This window comes from Heteronotia binoei, chromosome 20 (assembly GCF_032191835.1).
Source record: "Heteronotia binoei isolate CCM8104 ecotype False Entrance Well chromosome 20, APGP_CSIRO_Hbin_v1, whole genome shotgun sequence".
In the NCBI taxonomy this organism is placed as follows: domain Eukaryota; kingdom Metazoa; phylum Chordata; class Lepidosauria; order Squamata; family Gekkonidae; genus Heteronotia; species Heteronotia binoei.
Window position 1 is genome coordinate 7,378,104 of NC_083242.1, and position 26,164 is coordinate 7,404,267.

At 50.2% G+C, this 26,164-nt stretch overlaps 1 protein-coding gene across 1 annotated transcript in view; it reads right to left on the reverse strand.

The window, feature by feature from the left end:
• Positions 1 to 1,514: 1,514 nt before the first annotated feature.
• Positions 1,515 to 26,164, reverse strand: part of SEC14L5 (SEC14 like lipid binding 5) — a 36,579-nt gene continuing 11,929 nt past the window's right edge. Inside the window, exons 2-15 of the mRNA XM_060260904.1 lie at positions 25,613 to 25,762; positions 25,374 to 25,505; positions 23,078 to 23,206; positions 20,858 to 21,071; positions 18,674 to 18,786; positions 18,184 to 18,373; positions 16,831 to 16,919; positions 15,804 to 15,874; positions 15,533 to 15,704; positions 14,189 to 14,323; positions 12,324 to 12,461; positions 10,774 to 11,019; positions 6,746 to 6,924; positions 1,515 to 2,103 (exon numbers count right to left, since the gene is read on the reverse strand). Coding sequence (XP_060116887.1) covers positions 1,998 to 2,103; positions 6,746 to 6,924; positions 10,774 to 11,019; positions 12,324 to 12,461; positions 14,189 to 14,323; positions 15,533 to 15,704; positions 15,804 to 15,874; positions 16,831 to 16,919; positions 18,184 to 18,373; positions 18,674 to 18,786; positions 20,858 to 21,071; positions 23,078 to 23,206; positions 25,374 to 25,505; positions 25,613 to 25,762 — 2,064 coding nt within the window. The 3' untranslated portion in view covers positions 1,515 to 1,997. The remainder of the gene's footprint in view (positions 2,104 to 6,745; positions 6,925 to 10,773; positions 11,020 to 12,323; positions 12,462 to 14,188; positions 14,324 to 15,532; positions 15,705 to 15,803; positions 15,875 to 16,830; positions 16,920 to 18,183; positions 18,374 to 18,673; positions 18,787 to 20,857; positions 21,072 to 23,077; positions 23,207 to 25,373; positions 25,506 to 25,612; positions 25,763 to 26,164) is intronic.

Consider the following 26,164-nt stretch of genomic DNA (forward strand, 5'->3'; position numbering starts at 1 on the left):
CCGCCACACGCGGCGTCTCTCCTTGCCTGGAAAAGCGTTCTCGCAAGCAGGAAAGCGGCAACGTCCAGGTTTGTGTGCGCTTAGCTCTTCCTCTGGCTGCGTTTCTGTGCTCCAAACACGGTCCGTAACATTTTTTTTAAAAGACAAGAGGGCTGTCGCGGCTGTAAAGAAAGCGTTCCCGGCGAGGGAATTCGCATGTTCCAGCAGACTCCACAAAACAAGGGCCAGGTATTCCCTTTGCGAGACGAGCTCCGGCAGTTAATTCCCTATCGACCCTCTATGTGGGGAATCAGCAAGCTGGGATGCGTTTTGCAGAAGCGACTGCTCCTGGCTGGCCACGCAGCGAGCTTTTAGAAGAAAGCAAGCAAAGGTGTTTGGAATCCAGCCGGGCCTGACTCCCAGAGAGACCGTCCCCAATTAAGGGAAGCAAAAATCAACCTGGCCAAGGAGAACCCATTTTCCACGCCCGGCTTCCTTTCCTTCTGCAAGTACGTTGCCTTCAGGGAATCACCGCCTCTGTCAATCAAGGCTTGTGCAGTCAGCGATGTGATCCTTTTTTTTTTGCATCGAAGGATGTCACAAAGTCCGGGGCCTTGCATGTCCCCAGTCCTTGGTGGCAAAAGCGGTTCACGTCTGACCCCTCACGACATTCAAGAGCTTAAATGGACAGCTGTGCACTTAACTCTCTGTGTCGCGGTCCAGAGTCATCCCGTGAGAAGTCCGTGCGCCAGCAGTGAAACTGGGAGGACTGGAACACAAGACACGCACGCACACCAACCCTTTGCAGCCTCAACACCTGAGTGCAAGAAAAAGGGAGGGTCCATAATAAATAGCTTAGCTGCACCTATAAAATGATAAAAAATAAGTTAATAATTTTAAACCTTCATACGGTTTGAATAAATATGTCCTTAAGAGTTTTAAGTTTCGTACATCTGCACCAACCCTTGCACACACGCTTAAAGTGCCTGCCCCCCCCCCAAAAAAACTTGAGTTAGCTCCCGCTATCAAAAACGATTTTTCCCCCCATCGCTGTGCAAGAGCTTTTTGTGCCTACAGAAATTAAATATTGCTTTGCTTAGCCCTTTTTGTAATGCGATCCGCTTCCTACCCTAAGAGAGGGGGCAGGGTAGGGATTTCACTCATTTTATTGCTCGTAGACCTGAGAAAAAAAAGGGAAATTCGCAGGGGGTGGGGGGGGAATCAGTGCTGCTCCTTGAAGAAAGAAGCGGTTTCAGGGCACTGTAGGAAAACTCGTGCGTGCATCATTTGGGTCTTTTCTCAGGGATACCGAAGTAAGTTAGCTAGCAATATATCCAGGCATCTAAACTCCCGAGATATGTTTCCCACTTAGGGGAATCTGGAAATGGGTCTTTCTTCCCCTCCCGCCCGCCCGCATCCATTTATATATGTATTAGCAGAATCGATCTTATCCCTGCTGCTGAGACAGCTTTTGTGCCTTGTTAAAAAAACCCAAGTGGTGTGGCTGATGCCCCCCCTCCAAAACTACATTAGGATTGTTGTTGTTATTCTTTTTTTTTTTTGCTACACGTGAAGACAGATCTACAGGTCCTAACAGGTAAGGCGACATCAGATAGCTCTGCGGTTACAAAAGAGTTATGCTGACTGGAAAGAGCCCTTTAACCATAGGAATTATGTACAATTCATGCAAAAAAAAAAAAAAAGAAGAAAGGGATATGCATTCTAATGCACAGCTGTGTTTGCACAACAGTCCAGGAACGCCAGCCTTTGCAAATTTAGAAGCTCGCAAGTTCGTTCCTTGGAAAAAAAGAAAAAAGAAGGATTTTCAAGCAGGTTCCCCAGAAAAAGAGCTCCGCATCCAAGTTGCCGTTCTTTGCTGCCTCCCGAAAGCTGTTTGCTCAGTGCTGCCGTTCTAGCCGCTTGGCTCTTTGGTTCGGTCCACGGGGCAGACCTGAGGAAGACCATCTGGGCCCAGGAGGCGACTGACTTCTCGGCGCTCAGCGCCCGTCTAGAGGATGTTATCTGGAAATGAGTGAGCTGCTCTGTGATTGGTTGGAAGAGGTCGTCACACCGCTAAGCTGGGAAAAGCCGCTGTTGCAGGATTCCAGGCTCGACATGGATCCCCTGAGAGGGAGGAAGAAAACGACATTGGATTTATACTCCACCCTGAATCTCAAAAGACTCAGAGTGGCTCACAATCTCCTTTACCTTCCTCCCCCACAACAGACACCCTGTGAGATGGGTGGGGCTGAGAGGACTCTCACAGCAGCTGCTCTTTCAAGGACAACCTCTGCCAGAGCTATGGTTGACCCAAGGCCATGCTAGCAGGTGCAGGTGGAGGAGTGGGGAATCAAACCCAGTTCTCCCAGATAAGAGTCTGCACACTTCACCACTACACCAAACTGGCTCTCTTCAGGGAGGGAAGGAAGCAGGACTAATTGTCACACGGCACCCTTAATGATACCCAAGTGCGTAAAAAGGACGCAGTTGGCTTGTTTTGTGTGTGAATGCTGTCGCCTGCTTCTTCCCCTTCAGCTGCAGGACGTGCCCAGCATCTGAAGGGATCCTCGGAGAATTGAGCTGACACCTGGGAAACCTCTGATTTCCCTCAGTGAGGGCTGATGGAGCTCTTCAGGCTGTCCTGCCCGCAAGTGGGGATCCAGCAAAAAGCCCCCTGATTCTATGAGACTCAGATGAAGTTGGTCAGAGTACTTTAAAACTAAAATTTGGGGGGGGGGGGTAATTCCAGGGCCCCCCTTAAGACTAACAACATCCATTCAACGCCATGCTGGGAATTATTAGGAAGGGAATTGAAAACAAATCAGCCAGTATCATAATGCCCCTGTATAAATCAATGGTGCGGTCTCATTTGGAGTACTGTGTGCAGTTCTGGTCGCCGCACCTCAAAAAGGATATTATAGCATTAGAGAAGGTGCAGAGAAGGGCAACTAGAATGATTAAAGGGCTGGAGCACTTTCCCTATGAAGAAAGGTTGAAACGCTTGGGACTCTTTAGCTTGGAGAAACGTCGACTGCGGGGTGACATGATAGAGGTTTACAAGATAATGCATGGAATGGAGAAAGTAGAGAAAGAAGTACTTTTCTCCCTTTCTCACAATACAAGAACTCGTGGGCATTCGATGAAAATGCTGAGCAGACAGGTTAAAACGGATAAAAGGAAGTACTTCTTCACCCAAAGGGTGATTAACATGTGGAATTCACTGCCACAGGAGGTGGTGGCGGCCACAAGTATAGCCACCTTCAAGAGGGGTTTAGATAAAAATATGGTGCACAGGTCCATCAGTGGCTATTAGCCACAGTGTATGTGTGTATATAACATTTTTTGCCACTGTGTGACACAGAGGGTTGGACTTGATGGGCCGTTGGCCTGATCCAACATGGCTTCTCTTATGTTCTTATTCCAAAAGGAACTTGTGTCACTCACGGCTCACTTCCTCAGATATGCAGAGGGAAAGCGAACTGGGAATTCTGTTTAAAGGGTGGGTTAGAAGGAAAGGGGATGGAGGACGAGACAGAGAGGTGGGCGTGAAGTCCGTCCAGAGTCGTTGAAGCGTATTTTGCTATAATGGACCAAAAGGGCCACCCCTTTGCAAGCTTAACAAGAGGGAGTTTTTGAAATCTCTCATTCTCACACACACAAAAACACGACTGTCTTCTGCTGCAAGACCCCACAGGTGAAACATGGGATTCATGATCTGTTTCTCTGCCGGGGGAGGGGAGGGACAGCCGGGCAGAGGGCTGGGACCCTTAGGCCCATTCAGATTCCCCTTCTGAAATCCCTTCTCCCAAGCCACTTACCCCTAGATAAGCCTAGAGAGCCAGCTTGGTGTAGCGGTTAAGTGGGCAGACTTTTATCTGAGAGAACCGGGTTTGATTCCCCACTCCTCCACTTGCAGCTGCCAGAACGGCCTTGGGTCAGCAATAGCCCTCGCAGAGCTGTCCTTGAAAGGGCAGTTTTTGTCAGCGCTCTCTCAGCCCCACCTACCTCACAGGGTGCTTGTGGTGGGGGAGGAAGGGGAAAAAAGATGGTGAGCCACTCTGAGATTCAGAATGGAGGGCGGGATATAAATCCACTACCACCATCCTATTCTAGATGAAGAAGAATGCTCGTGAAGCTGTGGTGCGGGGAAAGCACACCTGGTGACGATGATCCGAGCGGGACCCAGCAGATCCCAGCTTCAGCCCCCCAACTGGCCATGAAGTTATGGGGGAGAGAGCCTGGGCCAGCCGCTTTCTCGCCCTCTCCTCCCTCATTCAGTTCTTGACAGGACAAAATGGAGGAGGAGAGCCGTACGTGGCACCCGGAGCCCCCTTGCGAGAAAGGTGGGATTCTGAAAAAGTGTTTGTGCATAAGCAGCTGCAAGGAAAGAGAAAGGTGGCAGAAGGAGAGAAACTGAGAGCACTCCCTCTGCTCTCGTCTGTCCCCAGCCATGCCTCCCTCCGCCACCCCATTCTGCCCCTCAAAGGTGTGCCTGCTGTCAGAATTAAAGGCAAAGCCATAAGAACATAAGAGAAGCCCATCCATAAGAGAAGCCCTCCAGCCCAACTCTCTGTGTCACACGGGGGCCAAAAAAAACCCCAGGTGCCATCAGGAGGTCCACCAGTGGGGCCAGGACACTAGAAGCCCTCCCACTGTGCCCCCCTCAAGCACCAAGAATACAGAGCATCACTTGCCCCAGACAGAGAGTTCCATCTATACCTTGTGGCTAATAGCCACTGATGGACCTCTGCTCCAGATGTTGACCCGATCCCCTCTTGAAGCTGGCTATACTTGCAGCCGCCACCACCTCCTGTGGCAGTGAATTCCACGTGTTAATCACCCTTTGGGTGAAGAAGGACTTCCTTTTCTCTGTTCTAACCTGACTAAAGTCCTAAGGGTCTGTTCTGCCATGCTCTGTGGAAAAGGGAATCTGGCAGTGCAGACACCCACCCCCCGTTAGAGGATCAGATAGAGCGACTGTTTTGTCCTCTCCGCAGCTATGCTCCTAGGATTACCTCTAACGGGATTTGGGGCTAACGCCGATTCACCTGGGAAGACCTCCGATGTCTTGGGCCAGAGGACACATGTCAGTGACAGAGCTGAAGAGACTGACGGCAGCAGCTCAGACCTTCAGAAGTCTAGAGCATCGCCGGCTCGGGAGGCTGAGCTCACGAGGCCGTTCCCCAAGCGGGAAACCAAACAATACTGCATTGTCCCGGGATTGATTCTGAGGCACGTCCACACGATTGGCACGCCACCGTGCTGGATTTAGGCCAGAGAGGCTTTAGTGGAAAAAGCAGGTCAGCTGCTGGAACAGCCACGTTCTGTTTGATAAGGGACTACACACAGCAAACCTAGGCACTACATCCTGCCCACGGAGGTTCCCACCCTCCAGGCCTTCTCTGCAAGCTACAGGAAACTATCCAAAAGGGCTTTTCTGAGCAAGTAAAAAAGCTGGACTGTGCAAAACGCTTCGCAAACTCACTTGGGTAAATGGTTAGGGACTGTACTCGAGCCTGGTGCGTACAGTGCACTGTGGGTAGGATCCTGCCCTGGTAAGTCCAGGCTAGCCAGATTGTGCCAGATCTTGGAAGCTAAGTGGGGGTCAGCTCTGAACAGGAGACCTCCAAGGAGTGCCAGGGTCGCTACCCATGTTCCCTGTATGCTGCAGAGCCTTGTAAGCGAAAATTCTACTTGGTGAGCTACTGGCCTTCAAGTTGTGAGCTCCAGCATAAAGCAGTGTGCTGTGGGGTCGTCCTTCCTGAGAGAAGACAAAAATGTGCGAGCTGGAGGCTAAAAATCTGTGAGCTAGCTCACACGAACTCAGCTTAGAGGGAACACTGGTCGCTACACAGAGGCAGAAAATGGCAAACCACCTCTGAAGGTCTTTTGCCTTGAAAACCCTGTGGCAGGGGTGTCAAACTCATTTGTTATGAGGGCCAGATCTAACATAAATGAGACCTTGTCAGGCCAGACCGGGCCATGTGTGCCCCTAGTTAAGATGAGGTAGCAGAGATATACATTTCATAAAGAACACAGACAAACACAAATATATATATATATATATTGCTTAAAACATTAGCACTCATTGGTTTTAAAGATGCTTTTTTTGTATCTCTCCCATGGGATCCAGGGAACTGGGCAAAGGAAGCTCTGGCTCTTTCCTTCCTTCCCCAGGGGACCAGGAGGGGGAGGAGTCTCAGCCAACAGAAGGGAGAGGGGCTTAGCTCAGTAGCTCTGCTGTGCGATTGAGAGAGCCTGGCAAAGCAGGCTCTCCCTTCCCCCCCTTCCTCCCCAAGGGAGGAGCCTCAGCCAATGGAGAAAATAGAGGTTTTGCTCTGCAGCTCCTGTGCAATTGAGCAAGCCTGGCAAAGCAAGCTGTGATGCAGAAGGAAGCAAGACAGAGGGAGAAGGAAGCAGATGACAGCCGGTTGCTCGGGGGCCTGATTCAGCCCCCAAACCACATGTTTGACACCCCTGCCCTACCATGAGTCAGCTGTAACTTGACGGCATGCAAAAAAACCCAAGTAGGATCCTATTACATCATTTCTGTACAGCCAACTATGTAAAGAGTTGCGGTGCACTTCTGTTCCTTTCTGGTGGTTCGAGGCTTCTACAGTCCTAATGCGTTGGCTACTGAACATTCTATGTTGTTGACTGGACTGCCTCGCTCTGTGTGATCCGCCCAGACTCCGTGTGAGAGAGGCAGCCTGTAAATAGCCTAAACAGACCTGGTGAGTGAGGCAACAGCTTCTCCCCTTCCTACCTGAACTCTTTGGAGGCAAGCACCTCGTAGTAATACATGATCTTGCACTTGTGGTTGGAGACTTGGAGGGAGGCTAAGACGTCGTCCACCCGAGAAAGGCTGCTCCCGGCGCAGGCCACGGGGCTGTGCATTTTCCATTGGAGGATGTAAAAGCCAGGCCAGCGAGTCACGTGGGAACCCTGGAAAAGCGATGGAGCCAGAGAAACGAGAGTCACGGAAATGTTAACAGTAGGCTGTGTCCTAAGAGCTAGTTTGGTGTAGTGGTTAAGTGTGCAAACTCTTCTGGGAAAACCGGGTTTGATTCCTCTCTCCTCCACTTGCAGCTACTGGCACAGCCTTGGGTCAGCCATAGCTCTGGCAGAATTGTCCTTGAAAGGGCAGCTTCTGAGAGAGCTCTCTCAACCCCACCCACCTCACAGGGTGTCTGTCGTGGGGGAGGAAGATAAAGGAGATTGTGAACCGCTCTGAGATGCTGAGATTCGGAGTGGAGGGCGGGATATGAATCCAATATCGTCATAGTTTCAAAAGCTATCTATGTTACTTGGGATCCAACAGTAAAAAAAGGGGAGGGGGGATTTTTTACAAAACCAAGTGACCTGAAATTGATGCACATTTCAGACAGGAGGCTGGGAAAACCCCAGCTCATGGGGCCTATTCCATACTTAGGAAATGTTCTGCCTTTTGCAGGCCACCTCAGTCTCTGGGCTGTCACTGGGTTCCCAGTTGTGTGCTCCAGGGAAGCAAAGCCAGGGCTCCTCAGTGCCAACACAGCAACGCCGGTCAGCCTCTGCCAAAGACAGCTGGGGCACGGCAACCCATCTTCCCCCCTCAGCCTGCAGCTGCAAAGGAGTGTCGAGGGTGTCTTTTAAGTGGTGACTCTCAGCTGACGAGGGGCCAAGGGAAGATCTGGCAAACATTCCCATGAACTGCATGAGGAGGTGTTCCACAGTCGCTCAGTCACACATTGCAGAATTAAACGCCTTCTGTGTTGCAGAGCAGGACTTTTCAAAGTGGGTTTTTTGCTTTTTCGCATTGTCTGGCAAGGGATACGTTTAACAGTCGGGTTAAAACAGATAAAAGGAAGTCCTTCTTCACCCAAAGGGTGATTAACATGTGGAATTCACTGCCACAGGAGGTGGTGGCAGCTGCAAGCATAGCCAGCTTCAAGAGGGGGTTAGATAAAAATATGGAGCAGAGATCCATCAGTGGCTATTAGCCACAGTGTGTATATATATATATGTATATACATATATAATTTTTTGGGGCCACTGTGTGACACAGAGTGTCGAACTGGATGGGCCATTGGCCTGATCCAACATGGCTTCTTTTATGTTCTTAACAGGGAAAGCTGGGATGCTGCCAACGACAGAGCATGCTGGCCTTTAGCATGACAAGCCTGGACTCCAACCCACAAACAGCCATTCCCTCAATGAGGGCCTTTTAGCTAGTCTCAGTTTCCTGCAACTAAAACTGCAAACAGCAACTACCAGGGAGTACGAAGACGAATGCCGCAAAAGGGGCAAATTCTTTTGCATGCTAAGAGGTGGTGGCGGCCACAAGTATAGCCACCTTCAAGAGGGGTTTAGATAAAAATATGGAGCACAGGTCCATCAGTGGCTATTAGCCACAGTGTATGTGTATATATAAAATTTTTTGCCACTGTGTGACACAGAGTGTTGGACTGGAGGGGCCACTGGCCTGATCCAACAGGGCTTCTCTTATGTTCTTATGTGACACAGAGTGTTGGACTGGAGGGGCCATTGGCCTGATCCAACATGGCTTCTCTTATGTTCTTATGTGACACAGAGTGTTGGACTGGAGGGGCCATTGGCCTGATCCAACAGGGCTTCTCTTATGTTCTTATGTGACACAGAGTGTTGGACTGGAGGGGCCATTGGCCTGATCCAACAGGGTTTCTCTTATGTTCTTATGTGACTCAGAGTGTTGGACTGGAGGGCCATTGGCCTGATCCAACAGGGCTTCTCTTATGTTCTTATGTGACACAGAGTGTTGGACTGGAGGGGCCATTGGCCTGATCCAACAGGGCTTCTCTTATGTTCTTATGTGACTCAGAGTGTTGGACTGGAGGGCCATTGGCCTGATCCAACATGGCTTCTCTTATGTTCTTATGTGACTCAGAGTGTTGGACTGGAGGGGCCATTGGCCTGATCCAACAGGGCTTCTCTTATGTTCTTATGTGACTCAGAGTGTTGGACTGGAGGGCCATTGGCCTGATCCAACAGGGCTTCTCTTATGTTCTTATGTGACACAGAGTGTTGGACTGGAGGGCCATTGGCCTGATCCAACAGGGCTTCTCTTATGTTCTTATGTGACTCAGAGTGTTGGACTGGATGGGCCGTTGGCCTGATCCAACAGGGCTTCTCTTATGTTCTTATGTGACACAGAGTGTTGGACTGGAGGGGCCATTGGCCTGATCCAACAGGGCTTCTCTTATGTTCTTATGTGACACAAAGTGTTGGACTGGAGGGGCCATTGGCCTGATCCAACAGGGCTTCTCTTATGTTCTTATGTGACACAGAGTGTTGGACTGGAGGGGCCATTGGCCTGATCCAACAGGGCTTCTCTTATGTTCTTATGTGACTCAGAGTGTTGGACTGGAGGGGCCATTGGCCTGATCCAACAGGGCTTCTCTTATGTTCTTATGTGACACAGAGTGTTGGACTGGAGGGGCCATTGGCCTGATCCAACAGGGCTTCTCTTATGTTCTTATGTGACACAGAGTGTTGGACTGGAGGGGCCACTGGCCTGATCCAACAGGGCTTCTCTTATGTTCTTATGTGACACAGAGTGTTGGACTGGAGGGGCCACTGGCCTGATCCAACAGGGCTTCTCTTATGTTCTTATGTGACACAGAGTGTTGGACTGGAGGGCCATTGGCCTGATCAAACAGGGCTTCTCTTATGTTCTTATGTGACACAGAGTGTTGGACTGGATGGGCCGTTGGCCTGATCCAACAGGGCTTCTCTTATGTTCTTATGTGACACAGAGTGTTGGACTGGAGGGGCCATTGGCCTGATCCAACAGGGCTTCTCTTATGTTCTTATGTGACACAGAGTGTTGGACTGGAGGGGCCATTGGCCTGATCCAACAGGGCTTCTCTTATGTTCTTATGTGACTCAGAGTGTTGGACTGGATGGGCCGTTGGCCTGATCCAACAGGGCTTCTCTTATGTTCTTATGTGACTCAGAGTGTTGGACTGGATGGGCCGTTGGCCTGATCCAACAGGGCTTCTCTTATGTTCTTATGTGACACAGAGTGTTGGACTGGAGGGGCCATTGGCCTGATCCAACAGGGCTTCTCTTATGTTCTTATGTGACACAGAGTGTTGGACTGGAGGGGCCATTGGCCTGATCCAACAGGGTTTCTCTTATGTTCTTATGTGACACAGAGTGTTGGACTGGAGGGGCCATTGGCCTGATCCAACAGGGCTTCTCTTATGTTCTTATGTGACACAGAGTGTTGGACTGGAGGGGCCATTGGCCTGATCCAACAGGGCTTCTCTTATGTTCTTATGTGACACAGAGTGATGGACTGGATGGGCCACTGGCCTGATCCAACATGGCTTCTCTTATGTTCTTATGTGACACAGAGTGTTGGACTGGATGGGCCATTGGCCTGATCCAACATGGCTTCTCTTATGTTCTTATGTGACACAGAGTGATGGACTGGATGGGCCACTGGCCTGATCCAACAGGGCTTCTCTTGTGTTCTTGTGAGGACAATGAAATCAATAATAATCCGCAGAAAGAGAATTTGTAGGGAGGGCACCTCACAGGTAGCACAGTGCAGATCTGTGACTGATCCCATGAAGCTCTGAGCCTGCGAAGGAGCAAAGCAGCACAAGGCCCTCCGAATGGCCTAGGGCAGGGGTGGCCAACGGTAGCTCTCCAGATGGGCATGCTGGCTGGGACTGATGCGAGTTGTAGGCAAAAAACATCTGGAGCTCTACCGTTGGCCACCCCTGGCCTAAACACTTCACAAGGAGGGGGAGGGGAAGCACCACTGACCTGGATGCTCTCGCCCTCCCGGCAAACCAGCGGAGACTCCACGCGGCTGTAGTCCACCCCCAGGACCCAGCTCTTGCCAATCAGCTGGACGTTGTCCCCAGCGGTCAGAGCGTTGGGCACGGCTGCCTCCTTCCAGCTCGTCTCGGGGGCCCGCTTGGAGTGGAAGAGGCTGAACGCCACATCCCCCTTCAGGATATCGAAGTCCCACGTGATCACTGACTCCCCTTCCAAGATCTCGACAACTACCTGGAGCCGGAGGAGAGGGAAAAGCCAACCCCTCCCTGTCAAGGAGACGCTGGCTGGAAGACGTTCCCTAGGCCAGCAGCCTCTGACTCCCGTCAGGTTACGAAGTCCGCCAGTTCCTCCTCAAGGTCTCCTGCTCGCTAACAAAGATTGGTTGGGAGTTTCTCAAGCCAGCTCCCTGCCCTGCTCCTGCCTTGGTTCAGAGTTGAGTCGTAAGCAGCGTTCCCTCTAAGCTGAATTAGTGTGAGCTAGCTCACGGTTCTTTTAGCCTCCAGCTCACGCATTTTTTGTCTTGGCTCCGGAAAAATGGCCCCAGAGAGCACACTATTTTATGCAGTCGCTCCCAACTTTAATGCCAGTAGCTCACAAAGTAGTATTTTTGCTCACAAGACTCCGCAGCTTAAAGGGAGCACTCGTGAGGGTTTATTTCAAGGCAGGGAGCGTTCAAGACGCAGCATCAACCACCTGCTGAGACCAGACTGGGTGGCTTCACAGCAAGGCTGGGGAGCGCTGGAAGGTGGCCTTTGTCAGGTCAGAGGCATGCCAAAATCAGACATGCAGCCAGAAGGCTTTCCCCAGCCCCACTGCTCTGCCTTTCAAGCACCACACCCAAGAGGCACTTGATGCTGCTTGAGAAAAGCCCGTTTCATCTGCTGCTTCGACCTATAGGAACGTACCTATCTGCTGGTACCTGAGCCCTTCTTCCCAACAACCAGAAGGCAGAGCACAGATCGATTAAGGCGATTCTCAAATTAAGCCAAGAATAACCTCAGCTCATGGCACGCTTCTGCCCCAAGAGACTGGCGCTTCTTATTGGAAGTTCCAATTATCCAGGAATGGGAAGAGCAAATTTCTATTTCTCCATTTCAGGGATTCGGCATTCCGTGAACACGAACGGACATCCCATCAGCATTTGAGGAAACCCTTCCTGATCCAAAAAGCAGCTCTCCTTTCTTTTAGTGCAAATCCAAAATCCACCCTAAGCCACTTTTGCCTGGCCTGAAAGAGCTGCGTACTCTGCTGTCAGTGGGATTGCCAGGTCTGGGTTGGGAAATACATGGAGAGCGGGGCGGGGGGGGTGGGTGGGGGTGGAGCCTGGGGAGGGCAGGGTTTGGGGAAGGAAACGATCTCAGCAGGGTCAGTCCCCCCCCTCCCAAGCAGCCATTTTCTCCAGGGGAGCTGCCCTTGGTTGTAACGGTGGGTTATCTCCGAGTGCCACCTGGGGGTCAGGCAACCCTAGGATCAGTCTGCCACTCCTGACAGCCCTTCTGAACTGACCAGCAGACGCAGGCCCCACCCCTTCCTACCTCGTGGGGAGCTCCTTTGAGGATGCTCGCGGAGTGATAGATGGTTTCTGTCCAGAGGCGGATGTGGTCAGAGGTTTCCGGCTCTTCGTCCGTTTGATACAGCGACTTGGGGACAAGTCCGCCCTCAGGCACGTTGCACTGCAGGGGAGGACGGGAGACGGAGATTGAGAGGCCAACCTGCAATGCAGATAAATGCTTCTGGACAGTCACTGGGCAAGGATGAACTTGGCAGGGCAGGACAAAGGGGCTGGTGAGAGGTGCACAAGATGGTTCGTGAGAAAGAGGAGGAGGAGACTGGATTTATACCCCACTCTTCACTTCGGAGTCTCAGAGCATCTTACAATCCCCTTTCCCTTCCTCTCCCTGCAACGGACACCCTGGCGAGGTAGGCGGGGCTGCAAGAGAGAACAGCTCTGCAAGAATTGTGGCTGGCCCAAGGTCACCCAGCAGCAGCATGTGGAGGAGGAGGAGCAGGGAATCAAACCCAGTTCTCCATATTCATATTCAATAACCTTTATTGGCATGATACCCAGTTCTCCAGATTAGGGTCCGCGCTCTTAACCGCTACACCAAAATAATCCCCCCCCACCACCCGCCCGAGAACGTTGTCTGCGGAACCCAGAGGATAGGAGGAGTGAGCAAGGAGAGTAGGAGTGAACTGGCAGGGACACGGGGACCTGGGCACCACAGTCCATGAGTAAACAAACGTTCGCATGCCAAGGTTGCTGGCAGAGCTGGCACGCCCTTCAGCCCCCAAACAAGCCCCTTGTTGTGGAAGCCAGAGATCAGGCCAGTCCAGGCATGCCCCACCCCCCGCTCCCATAAAACCCAGGCAAACTCTTTCAAAGGTTTGTTAACAGTCTGAAAGGAAAAGGGCCTTTTGTCATTTTTTGAAAAAAACCTTCTCTGCACTTGTCACCTTGCAAAGGAAGCAAAATGTCTATAACTGTGTAGCATATCTGCTGCCTGGAGATATTGCAAATAACTACATTTATCCACTGGGCCGATACTCCACTCAGGATGCTGGCAGACCCTTCCTGGCGGAGCCTCTGGGACACCAGAGAGTTAGTCGAGTGTAGTGGTTAAGCGCTGGGAGAAGCGGGTTTGATTCCCCACTCCTCCACTTGCACCTGCTGGAACGTCCTTGGGTCAGCCAGAGCTCTTGCAGGAGTTGTCCTTGAAAGGGCAGCTGCTGTGAGAGCCCTCTCAGCCCCACCCACCTCACAGGGTGTCTGTTGCAGGGGGAGAACATAGAGGAGACTGTGAGCCGCTCTGAGACTCTGATTCAGAAAGAAGGGTGGGGTATAAATCTCCAGTCTTCTTCTTCTTCCTAGCAGGAAAGCACAGTGCTTCTCTGGGCCTTGGAACTTGGTTTATCATCTCACTGCGTTTCTCTTTCACATACAAGAGCTCAAATCGGACTCTAAGCAAGGGCCTGCAGAACCCTGAGGCTCACCCTGGCAGAGCATCTGCTTGGCATGCAGAAGGTCCCGGCTTCAAGGCCCAGCGACTCCATTTAAACGGATCTGGCAGTAGGTGATGGGGAAAGCCTGAGATCCTGGAAAGCTGCTGCCAGCCAGAGTAGACAATACTGACCGTGGTGGTCCGGTTTGGTAGGTCAGGCAGTTTTCGCATGCGCTCACAAGCACACTGTGCATGCAAAGAGTTAAAGTTTTCTCAGGCTTCTTTCCAAAAATCACAGGCAGGATTTGCACTTTCACAGTCAACCCACCACCAGCAAACCCCCCGCGGATTAGCAAAGCTTTAAGTACGATGACTAACCATTTAATAAGGACGTAATAATTCCAAAAGAGATTTCTAAAAAGCGTTTGCCTTAAAGCTGCCGGCTTCAGACCAAAACTCACCACACATTCTCCTCCGAGGAAGTCGGGGATCACGTCTTTGTCTAGATAGTCCACCAGCCCCCCGGGGCCCTGATAATTGTTGCCGCTGTAAATGAGGAACTTCTGCCTGGTGTTCTCATTGATGAAGGGACTCACCTGGAATCGACACCAAAAGCCACTCTCAGTTAGGCTCGGGGCACATAATAATAATAATAATTTTTAATTTATATCCCGCCCTCCCCGCCGAAGCAGGCTCAGGGCGGCTCACACAATATAACATAAATACAGCATTACAGTAGCAATAACAAAATACCCCGATTTATGTTATTACATTAGTTAAGCATTAAAACGTCAGTAAAACAGTTTAAAACACAGATCAATTTGGTGCTACAAATACCACACAGCTTGCATAGCGATGATGTAATACTTCCACATTTAAAAAGCCAGCTGGAAGAGGATGGTCTTACAGGCCCGGCGGAACTGTAAGACTGTCCTCTTCCAGCTGGCTTTTTAATGTGGAGGTATTATATAGCAGCAAACGAAGGAAAACGACAGAAGTCTTATTACAAACGGAACTAAAATCAGCCAGGTAGCCACTGCTATGGGAACCCTGATCCCTCACAACCTACACAAGTCACAGTGTTAGCAAAAGATGCTTAGGCTTGGACTCTGACGAGTCTCCAAGAGGAGAAAATTCTGAGAAGCGGGGGCAGACACCCCACTGTCAGTTGTGTGTATTGTGACGACTGAGTCTTCTGTTGTATTATTTCCTAAGGCTCTCGGGCTAATGGACTGAATCAACGGAAAACAGCACAGTCCTCCTGATTCCTGATCTCAGGAAACTAGTCTCGAGATGATCAGAGAAATCACAACATGCCACAGCACGAGAGGTGCACAATAGAGGCTGGTCCCACACCGTTTAGAATTTCACCATTAAAAGGGAAATGGGAGAAAAAGAAAAGATAACCTAAAAAGAATCACCGGCGCATTCCTTAAGCTTTGAACAAGACGACCCTCTCGACCAAGATGATAACCTGTTATCTATGAATAGCAATTCCCACTGGGCAGTTGCTTCGATTATCGTTTACGAGCAATGCATCTTTGCTGTCGAAACTGCAAATGCTGCATGAAAGAATCTTGAGTAGCAGCTATCAGGGAGAGGACCTGGAGGCAGAAAAGCAGCCAGGCCACTGAGCGTTTCCTGTCTGTCGAAACGGCCCTCCCGTTTTGCAGCTTGGACTGCCGGCGCTCAATGAACAAGCCAAGACTGCCTCACAAGTGAGGGTTAGGCGGGATCCTTCCCACAGTCTGCTTCGGGTGCTGAGTTAGTTCTCCCTGCCCGAGACCCACTTCAGTGTCTCTCACCAGGGTCCACAGAACGGGGAACACTCTGGGGGCGCGCACGATCAGGAGCCTCCCGAGAGTCTCTGGGTAGTTGTCCTCGACCACTTCGATGATCCTCAGGAGGGCTTTGACTCCCGGCCGCCAGAGGTGACGCATGTTCAACCCTTCGAGGTCAACGAGGCAGGTCCAGGACCTGAAAGAGAAGAAGTCGGTCAAGACCATTCAGTTGTGGGGGGCGGGGGGGGGGGGGAGAGGGAGTCTTCTGTATCTCATGAAGGCTTTCCATACTAACGTGATGGGGCGGCCGAAGAGGTTGGTGTTCTCCTCGCACCGTTTCTGTCCCTCCTCGTTAATGGACAGCACCTAGAAAGGAACAAGGGGCAGGCAGCGGTTGTTATGACAGGGCCTCGTGTCTTCATGGAGTTCCGGACCTTGCAAATAATCACAGCATCTTAATTAGGGGGGAAGGCAGACATATCCCGCCCCCTTCCTCCTGCTGCTGCAGAAAAAGAAGAGACTGAATTTATATCTGGCGAGGGAATGACTCAGTGGTAGAGCATCTGCTTGATAAGCAGGTTCAATCCCTGGCATCTCCAACTATAAAAGGGTCCAGGCAAATAGGCATGAAAAACCTCAGCTTGAGACCCTGGAGAGCCGCTGCCAGTTTGAGTAGACAAGACTGATTTTGATGGACCCAGGGTCTGATTCAGTACAAGGCAGCTTCATGTTCATGTACATACCCCCCCTTCACTTGGAGTCTCAGAGCAGCTTACAGTCTTCTTTCCCTTCCACTCCCCACAACAGACACGCTGTGAGGTAAGTGGGGGCTGAGAGAGCTCTGAGAGAACTGCTCTGCAGAGAACTGGGACTGATCCAAGATCACCCAGCCGGCTGCATGTCGAGGAGTGGGGAATCAAACCCGGTTCTCCCAGATTAGGGTTCGTTGCTCCAAACCGCTGCACCAAACCTGGCTCTTCCTGTGGCAGAGGGACTGGGCTGACTCCCGGTTAGATTCCAGTCCCTCCTCTCAGGCTTTGGCTTTTTTCAGAAATCATTTTTCCCCTCCAGGCAAGGTACTCGGTACTTTCACACGGTTAGCAGAAACAGAAATTTGCACCGGAAATGGTGTGAGATTTGTGCTTGACTTCTTCTTTTTACCCCTTCGGCTTAAGAGCTCCCTGAAAGCCACCAGCATGGTCCCAAAGAGCCACCCACTCAGCCATGAAGATACCGATTCAGGGACACTTTCTGTAGTTGCTCTACAGAAACTGTCGAAATTATACAGGAGTGGGGTTTTGTTTTTTACACTCATATCTTACATGACGAAGGAGTGACTCCTCCCCCAGGGCTTTGACGAGCCCTTTCGTGTCCATCTGACCAAGGCGAAGGATGTAGAGGGGCCTCCCGTCTTTAAAAAGGAAAAGAAAAATGAACCAAGCAGCTGTAGTATACAGGTTATTTTTGTCCTGCAAAGGGAAGAGTCTACTATAAACAAGCAAACCAACAAGGAGTTTCAAGGGCAGCCATACTGACCTACACTGGAAGAGCCATATTCAAGTCCAGTTGCACCTCAGTGACCAACAAGATTTTGTTTGGGGAGGGGGGAGGGGTGGGGCTATAATCTTTCAAGAGTCAAAGCTTTAACTCTCAGCCCTGACCTGGATAGCCCAAGGCCAGCCTGATCTCATCAGATCTCAGAAGCTAAGCAGGGTCGGCTCTGGCAGGAACTTGGATGAGAGACCTCCTTGGAATACCGGAGCTGGGAAGGCAGGGCAGGCTTTATTCAGCCACCTCTCTGGATACCCTCCAGGCCCCCAGTAGCGGCCAGTCACGTGAGGTCACTATGACTTCCAGGTACAGACACATGTACTCACATGCATGTGCGGGCACACACATACAAAATACAAAAAAAATTAATTCTCAAAAGTTCATATTCCAAAAACCTTCTTGGTGCTACTAGACCCGAATCTAGGGAAATGTAAGGAACGAGAAAGCAGTGCCAGTCTGACTTATCTGCCCGGCTATGGCAATCACAAAGCTCCGGAGAATTTCCGGACCTCTGACTACCCCTCCCGTGCTTGAGGAGAAACAGAGCAATTAACAGACTACGTTCACTGCCTTGCGATGGTGGACTCTCACTAGCGTTCTCCGTTTCTGACATGCCTATTCCCTGTGCAGTTTTCCCACACAACTGATGCTATCCAGACCAAACTTGCTATTCTTTCAATTTGTTAATTTCACTATTTTGCCAATGGATTCTAACTTGGTACTATTTTGCATGCTTAACCGCTGCCCACAAGCTATATATATATATAGCACTGCTAACTGTATCCCATTTCATTGTCTGATGAAGTGTGCTTCTAGCACACGAAAGCTTACACGCTCAATAAAACTTCCTTGGTCTGAAAGGTGCCACAGGACTCCAGCCTTGTTCTTTTGCTTCAGACCAAAACGGCTTCTGCCCACCTGGATCTACCCCTCCCATTGTAAGCCTAGGGTGTCCTTTCTCAAGTGCCTTTCTCAAGTTTCCCAGAATTCAAGAAAGGACGTGTAGCTTCATAATCAGATCTCTGAGGTGTCCTTTGGCAACGGCGTGACAAACGGCTGGCGGGGAAAGCCGCTTAGCCACACGTCACAGTAGCCACGGCAGCCCTACGGCAAGCTCCCCCCACCTCTGTCCTGGTAGTGCCAGCCTCCGGTGTAGTACTCCTCCAGGAGAGAGGGCGGCCTCCACGTCTGCAAGATGTAGTCCACCTGGTATTGCTTGCGCCAGGTCAGCGACTGGCAGAGCATCTCGCGAGCCTTGTCGATGTTGAAGTCCCGAGCCCTGAGAAAGCGGAGGATGTGTTCGTCTTTGGGAATCTGAGACGGAGGGAGAGACAAAGGCAGCAAAACCTGTTTATGACCGTCAGACGTATTAACCTCACGAACGCGACCGAGGCTTGTTAGAAAAATGGCGCAAAGTGCACGATAACATCCCTAGGCCCGGCGGCGGCCTAAAATGCAAATAGCAAAGAGAAAAGGTGAGGTGTGCTACCTTAAATACATAGTCATTGATGGGGCGGTGAGAGAAGTTACATGAGCAAGAAGTGAAGGCTGCAGCGTTGTTTAAATCTCCTGAATATTTCATTGCTCTGGAACAGTCTCCCCACAGCTGTTTACCTTGCCTTTGTGCATTTCTTGGAGCCACTGGCGGAGGCGGATGAGGCAGCTCTCTTGCATGGGAGTCAACTGCCCGAGGTATCTCTCAATGTAATCGGCATCCAGTTTGTCAGCTGAAGGGGGGAGAAACACCAGAGGGAAGCCAGTCAACCAGACTGTCAACACATTCCCGTTACTTACTATTGGTTCCAGTAGTGAATCTGCAAAATAGCTGCAGCCTTATTTTTTGTTTTCGTTTTTTAAAACCCAGTGTTGGTAGGTTTTTTCCCCATTCCTAGAACGGCCAACGGTTACTTTGTGAGTTCAGAGTATAGATCAGGGGTGGCCAAATTTGCTTAACATAAGAGCCATGTAAGAAGAAACGCCAGATGTTTGAGAGCCGCAAGACAGGAACATTGGATGTTGGAGGGGAGGGGAGGGGAGGGAGGGGAGGGGAGGGGAGGGGAGGGGAGGGGAGGGGAGGGAGGGAGGGAGGGAGGGAGGGAGGGAGGGAGGGAGGGAGGGAGGGAGGGAGGAAGGAAGGAAGGAAGGAAGGAAGGAAGGAAGGAAGGAAGGAAGGAAGGAAGGAAGGAAGGAAGGAAGGAAGGAAGGAAGGAAGGAAGGAAGGAAGGAAGGAAGGAAGGAAGGAAGGAAGGAAGGAAGGAAGGAAGGAAGGAAGGAAGGAAGGAAGGAAGGAAAATAGATGGGGGAGAGAGAGGTGGAAAGCAAGCAAGCTGCTGGCTGGCTTGGATATGTGTTTTAAAGAGACAAAAGCCTTCTCCAAGCTGACTGACAGGGTGGTGGGGGCTTCGAGAGCCACACAGTATGTGTGAAAGAGCCACATGTGTCTCCCGAGCCGCAGTTTGGCCACCCTCGGTATAGATGTAGTAATGCCTCAAGGGATCAGAGCCAGAGCAGAATGCTGGTCAAGACGCCCCCACCCCTCCCCCAGCCCACACATGAAGCTGTCCTATGCTGAGTCAGACCGCTGATCACTATTGTGTACTCAGACCAGCAGTGCGTCTCCAGGGTCTCAGGCAGGGGTCTTTCCCACCACGGCCTGTCTGATTCCGTCAGATGGAGATGCCGGGGATTGAACTCGGGAACTTCTGCATTCCAAGCAGAGGCTCTGCCACTGAGCCGGGGCCCCTCCCTAAGTAATCACTTCCCACCGCTTCCGTCTCCCGTGCTGGTGGGACAATCAAGCCCTCCATCCCATTCGTTTGTTGAATTCAATATTCTAAAATGCTGTTTCTCTCCCCCTCCCCCTGCTCCTCAATCCATTTATGTGAAAGGGGGAGGGGTTAAGAGAGACCACTGTATGCAACTGTCCTTATCCGCCCTGAGCCCTCAAGACAGCGTACTTATTCAAGTCCAAATAATAAAAAGAAAATGTTTTAAATAAGTCGAAGTGGGATCAGCAAGCCCTCTGTCGGAGGTTGCTGCCTCTCCCCCCCCACCTTAGCACTCACTTTTATCACAGAGCAACCGTTTTACATAATTTTCCGCAACAAAAAAAATATGCCATTCTGTCAAGCACTGCAAAGGCTGGACGTCAACCTTTCGCCAAGAGGACAACTTCTAAATGCGGCCGTGCCGCCGTTGGCCCCCTCTGAAACAAGGCAAAAACATACGGATGCTTCTCCCCCCCCACCCGCCCCTTTGCAAGCCACCCCAAAGAAGCCATTGGTGGAGCAATGCGGTGGAAAGGCTTAAAATAAACCGCCAGGAAGGGCTCTCCCCAGGGCCACTCGGAAAGCAGATGGGCACCTGCAGGCGAGAGCAGCGAGCCGCCCGCCCGCTCACTCGGAAAGGGAATTCTGTACCAGGAGAGCTGTGTCACAGGACAGCAGCTGCGCTGGAGGCCGTTGGGGAACAAAGAGGAAAACAAATGAGAGGGAGGGGAGAGAATGGAGGGAACAAGGTTTCCCGGGCTGGCAAGAAGCAGCGAGAAGACATTTTTTTGTTCCCCAAACACAAGTCGACGGTGCACTAGAACGGGGAGAGAATGCTTCAGGCTGTGCAGCTGCCAGCCAGCAGGAGCGCCGCAGATAGAATCAGGCTCCCCCCGCTGCCCGCATGATCTGCAAGCCACAGGCCAAAAAAGCAAAGGCAGGCCGGTGAGCTCCGCCATCTGTTCCAGGTTTGAACAGACAAGCACTGAACGTGTCTTCGCCAGGCACCCAGGACTGGCCGGCTGCATACCGTCAGGGGTTGATGCTTCGGCAGGAGGGCAGGTGCCGCCGCTCTCTTTCTCGCTTCCGTGCACGTGGGATTCAGGCGGTGCTTTGCGGCTTTCGTGCTGGGATGGGGCCTTGCTGGCTGCCTTCTTGCAGACCACTGGAGGAGTCCACCGGGGGATGAATGTGATACCCTGGGAAATCAGTTCCTTCAGATAATGCTCGATCACTTCTTTACCCTGGAACGGGAGCGTTTATTAAATGCGTAACTTCTATGCTCAGCCTAAGCACATCATACCGAAAAGACGCAAAGCTAGCCAAAAAAAACCACCTGTGGGACAGCGGGCAAACTCCTTTGTGTGGGACTGGGTTTTTTAGTCTTAGCCATGAATTCTTAACAAATCGTATTCTCAGCCCCTCCCTTCTCAGTTCCTACAGGTTAAACAGTATGCTTGAGGAGGTCAGGATGGCTACGTTCCAGGGTACTGACATTCCAAAAAAAGCGCAGAACAGAAATATCTGGAGGACATATTACCACATGTGGGAAAGGGTACTGCGTTATATGGTACCCACATTCAGAAATGCTTGCACTATGCTGGCCTAAGTCTGATGTAGTGGTTAAGTGCACGGACTCTAAACCGGGAGAACTGGGTTTGATTCCCACTTCTCCACATGCAGGCAGCTGGGTGACCTTGGTCTGCCACAGTTCTGAGAGCGCTTTCTCAGCTCCGCCTACATCAGAGGGTGTCTGTTGTGGGGAGAGGAAGGGAAAGGAGATTGGAAGCCACTCTGAGACTCCGAGTGACAGATGGGGTATAAATCCAATCTCTTCTTCTAAGAAGTTTTCCTGTTCCAACTATCGTTTAATTTCCCACTCCTGCCTCTACGGCATTGTTCTCGCTGGATGATCTATTCAGAGGTGTCGAACACATCTGTAACAAGGGCCTGATCTGACATAAATGCCACTTTGTTGGGCCAGGCTACGCTTGCCGTAAAATGTCATGCCAGGTACCAGAGATACAAACATTATAAAGGACACAGGCAAGCCCAGTTAGCAATTATTTTTTCTTTTTACTCAAAATACGAATACGCTTACAGCAATGACACTCTTTGCAGTATTTCCTTAAGGTATCTCCCTGAAGCCCTCTCACTTCCGCTATCCATTATGCATTAACACTGGGACAGTATACAGGGATATAATGCGCAGCCTCTGTCATCTGGTAATAAAGGTAATGACCGATTGCTTGGGGGCCAGGTAAAAGCCCAGAAGGGCCATAGGTTTAATATCCCTGACCAGGGGTATTTTTTTTGTAGCAGGAACTCCTTTACATATTAGACCACACACCCCTGAAGTAGGCAATCCTCCAAGAGCTTACAGAGCCAGTTTGGTGTAGTGGTTAAGTGTGCAGACTCTTATCTGGGAGAACCGGGTTTGATTCCCCACTCCTCCACTTGCACCTGCTAGCATGGCCTTGGGTCAGCCATAACTCTGGCAGAGGTTGTCCTTGAAAGGGCAGCTGCTGTGAGAGCCCTTTCAGCCCCACCCACCTCACAGGGTTTTCTGTTGTGGCGGAGGAAGGTAAAGGAGATTGTGAGCTGCTCTGAGACTCTTTGGAGTGGAGGGCGGGATATAAATCCAATATCATCATCTTCTTCTTCTAGGCCCTGTACGAAGAGCTCTGTAAGCTCTTGGAGGATTCGTTACATCAGATGTGTGCGGCCTAATATGCAGAGGAGCTCCTGCTAGATAAAGAGCTCTTATGTAAGTAATACAACTGAACTGAGAATAACTCAGAATTCTCTAACAAGGAGAACGTGATAGTGTTTGGAATGAGACTTCCACCTCATTCGATCCCAAACCCAATGATCTTTGCCCAAAATGATTCAGTTACGGCTGTCGTGGAGGCCTTGAAGTCATGCCATCAGGTGGGTTTTTTTTTAAGTTGCTTCACTTCTTCAGTCTAACGTTCTCCCGACAGAAAACACTGCACTACTGCAAAGGTAGAGACCAGTGTTCCCTCTAAGCTGTGGAGTCTTGTAAGCAAAAATTCGACTTTGTGAGCTACTGGAATAAAGTTGTGAGCTACTGGCAATAAAATTGTGAGCTCCTGCACAAATTACTTTGCTCTGGGGTCAGTTTTCCTGAGCTAAGACAAAAACGTGTGAGCTGGAGGCTAAAAAACTGTGAGCTAGCTCCCACTCACTCAGCTTAGAGGGAACGCTGGCAGGGATTAATATTTCTCACCCGCTTGATGTTAGCTGTGTATTGCTTCATTGCAATCTTCTCTACTGTGTTCTCGAAGCCAAAGAACGATTTTATGTCGAGAGATGCAGATTGTTCAAAGCAAGTCCAGTCTTCGTTCTCGGGGTGAACCTAACCTCAGGCAAAGACACAGCGCAGTTAGAAATCTGCAGGCAGGCTGGTCATTCTAGAAGCAACGAGGAAGCAAGTCCTCAAGTTTAAGCCCCTCAAAATATCTGGCCTTCTTAGGAAGACAGCAAACAGGAAGAAAGGACGCATTACTTAAACTAAGGAACAACAAAAATATCTCAGAGGTCCTTGTTTCCATGAGCTTCCTTTGAGACTCCATGAATCTTTTGAAACTGGCAAATGTGGTATCTATTCAGTGTTCCCATAAACTCTCCCTCACATGTGAAGGGGTAAGCTAGCGGGCTACTGAACAACCTAGTCAGTACAGCCAGTTTGGTGTAGTGGTTAAGTGCGTGGACTCATACCTGGAGAACTGGGTTTGATTCCCCACTCCTCTGCTTGCACCTGCTGGAATGGTCTCGAGTCAGCCATACCTCTGGCAGGAGCTGTCCTTGAAAGGGCAACTGCTGTAAAAGCTCTCACAGCCCCACCCACCTCACAGGGTGTCTGTTGTGAAAGGTGGGAGGTAAAGGAGATTGTGACCGCTCAGAGACTCTGAGATTCAGAGCATAGGGCAGGATATAAATCCAATATCTAGTCATACAAATGAGAACGGGCAGAAGACTCTGCATATTGTAAAACAAGGAAAACCGGGGACTAAGGATTGAGCAAAAATGTCTTCCTCTTCTTTCCTATCAGCTGTCACTGAAAATGGGGCATGAGCTCCACCTCCTCTCAGGACTGAAAGAGCAGAAGATTTCACCAGAACATCCCAAGAACGAGAAGCAACGGCTAGGCTGTCTAGGAAATATGTCTTCAAGCAGGCCTAGATGCAATAGTGGAGGGTGGCAACTTGAAATGCAGATCAGCCAGAAAAGTGAAACACTGGGGAGACAATACAATTTCCGGCAGGGGACAGAAGGGGGCTGGGGGGTGCCAAATCCTTTTGTGGCTTTAGGGCAGCAAATAAACTCAACTAGAAGAGAAAAAAAGGTCCTGAAGAGAAAGGATGTGGAGAGGAGGCCAGAAGGTTAAGAGGCAGCCCTCCCCTTGAAATTCCCCATCCCAACTTTACAACGATTCAGTGGCAACCCAGCAAAGACTTTTGCCTTTAGGTCTAGTTCCATCTTCTGTCAGCCCTCAAGACACAGCCAAAATAACAGAACTGTACTTTTACGCAATTGGTGCATGGGTCTAGGAACACACATGGATCTAAAAGTCCTTTGAGTTTTAGATCTCAACAAGCCACCAAAAGCAGCAGTTACTTCCAGCCTTCTCAGCTTTCAAGAAGCTCTTGAGTAGACGCCAACAAAGCAGGTAAGTAACACAATCTGGGCTTTTGTTTATCCAACACAAAAGGGTATTGAGTTGCCTCCAGAGACGGAAAGAAGCTACCTTTAATATCACAAACAAGCCGACGTGATAAACCTTTGCGGAACCGAGGACAGGCTTACACAGCGGATGGAGACCCTTTTTAGAATATCAGCTTTCGGAAGCAGGAATGGCGATCCTTATACATCCCTTTAAATAGCTCAGGGATATCCATTCCTACTTATCTGAAGAAGGGTGCTTTGACTCTTGAAAACTTACACCCCAGAAATCTTGTGGGGCTCTAAGGTGCGACTGAACTCGAATCCAGTTCTCCCATGTGAGACCAACATGACTGTCCACCTGAAATCTTGTCTGAATATGCTACATTCCTGCCTACATTCTAGCATGACTGTATCAGATGTAGCCGCTGCCCTCAATGAGATCAGAAGGCACAGCCAGGAACTGAACGTAGATAGGCTTTTCCTGCTTTTTCTGGCTTCCAATACTCCAATAAGGGGAATTAGTTCCAAGGTGGAGAGAGAGAGACAGACAGAGAGAGAGAGACAGAGAGATTTTAAAGGTAGTACAGAACCAAATGTGGAAAAAAACCTTCCTTCTTTTCCAACCCAGGGCTAAAACAACTCTAATCACAAGTGGAGAAATATTGCCAAAAAAAACCCCATGCATAGCTGTGGCGCCAACCATCAGAACCTCCAGTGGCCTTCAATTACAGCTTACCATACCAGTCAGAAAGCAAGTATATTGGTAGTAAGAAAACAAGGGCCAGTACAAGAGGCTACCATACGTAGCAGTCCATCCCTTACACTGTGAGCAGCAGTCTGACAGACAAAATCCTTACTGAGTAGTTGCATAACTCTAGGACCACGACGCGGTTGGCGAAGGTCTCATTATGGGCTTCGATGAGAAGGGTTCTCTCCTTCCAGTTCACCGTGTTCTTCTGTATGAAAAACACATACTCTACTCCAGCAATCTGAAAGACAGCAATAAGAACGGGGCGTCAAGGAGACAGGCAAGCAACCGGCACAGCTTCCTTTCGCTCTCAAGAATCCAAACAAGTGAGCAAATCTCAGGCCCCACCTTCTTCAGCAGCCGAGGCGCGTCCACGTTTAATTTACAGCTCCGTTCGATGATATGAATGGCTCCGTCCTCAGTCTTGGATTCGCGGAGGACCTCACTGCCCAGGAAAACCGGGATCTCTGGGCAAGTGGGGAAGCGCTTTTCATAAGCCTGAGGAACAGACGAGGTACACAGTCAGTGCTTTAAGGGACCACGCTCTCACTTCATCAGCCATTTCTATGGTTAGCAAATACATTACGCAGGGGTGTCAAACTCATTTGTTATGAGGGCCGGATCTGACATAAATGAGACCTGCTTGGGCCGAGCCATGTTGGGCCGGGCCATGTGCGTACCCATTTAAGATTAGGTAGCAGAGATTAGGTAGCTGCCCTGAGCCTGCCTTGGTGAGGAGGGCGGGGTATAAATAAAAAAATATTATTATTATTATTATTATATAAACTTTATAAAGGACACAGACAAACACAATGGTTTTTTTTTAAAAAATTAAAATAAAACATGCTTGAAATTTTATTACTCATTGGTCTTAAAGGTCCTTTCTTTGTATTTCTCCCA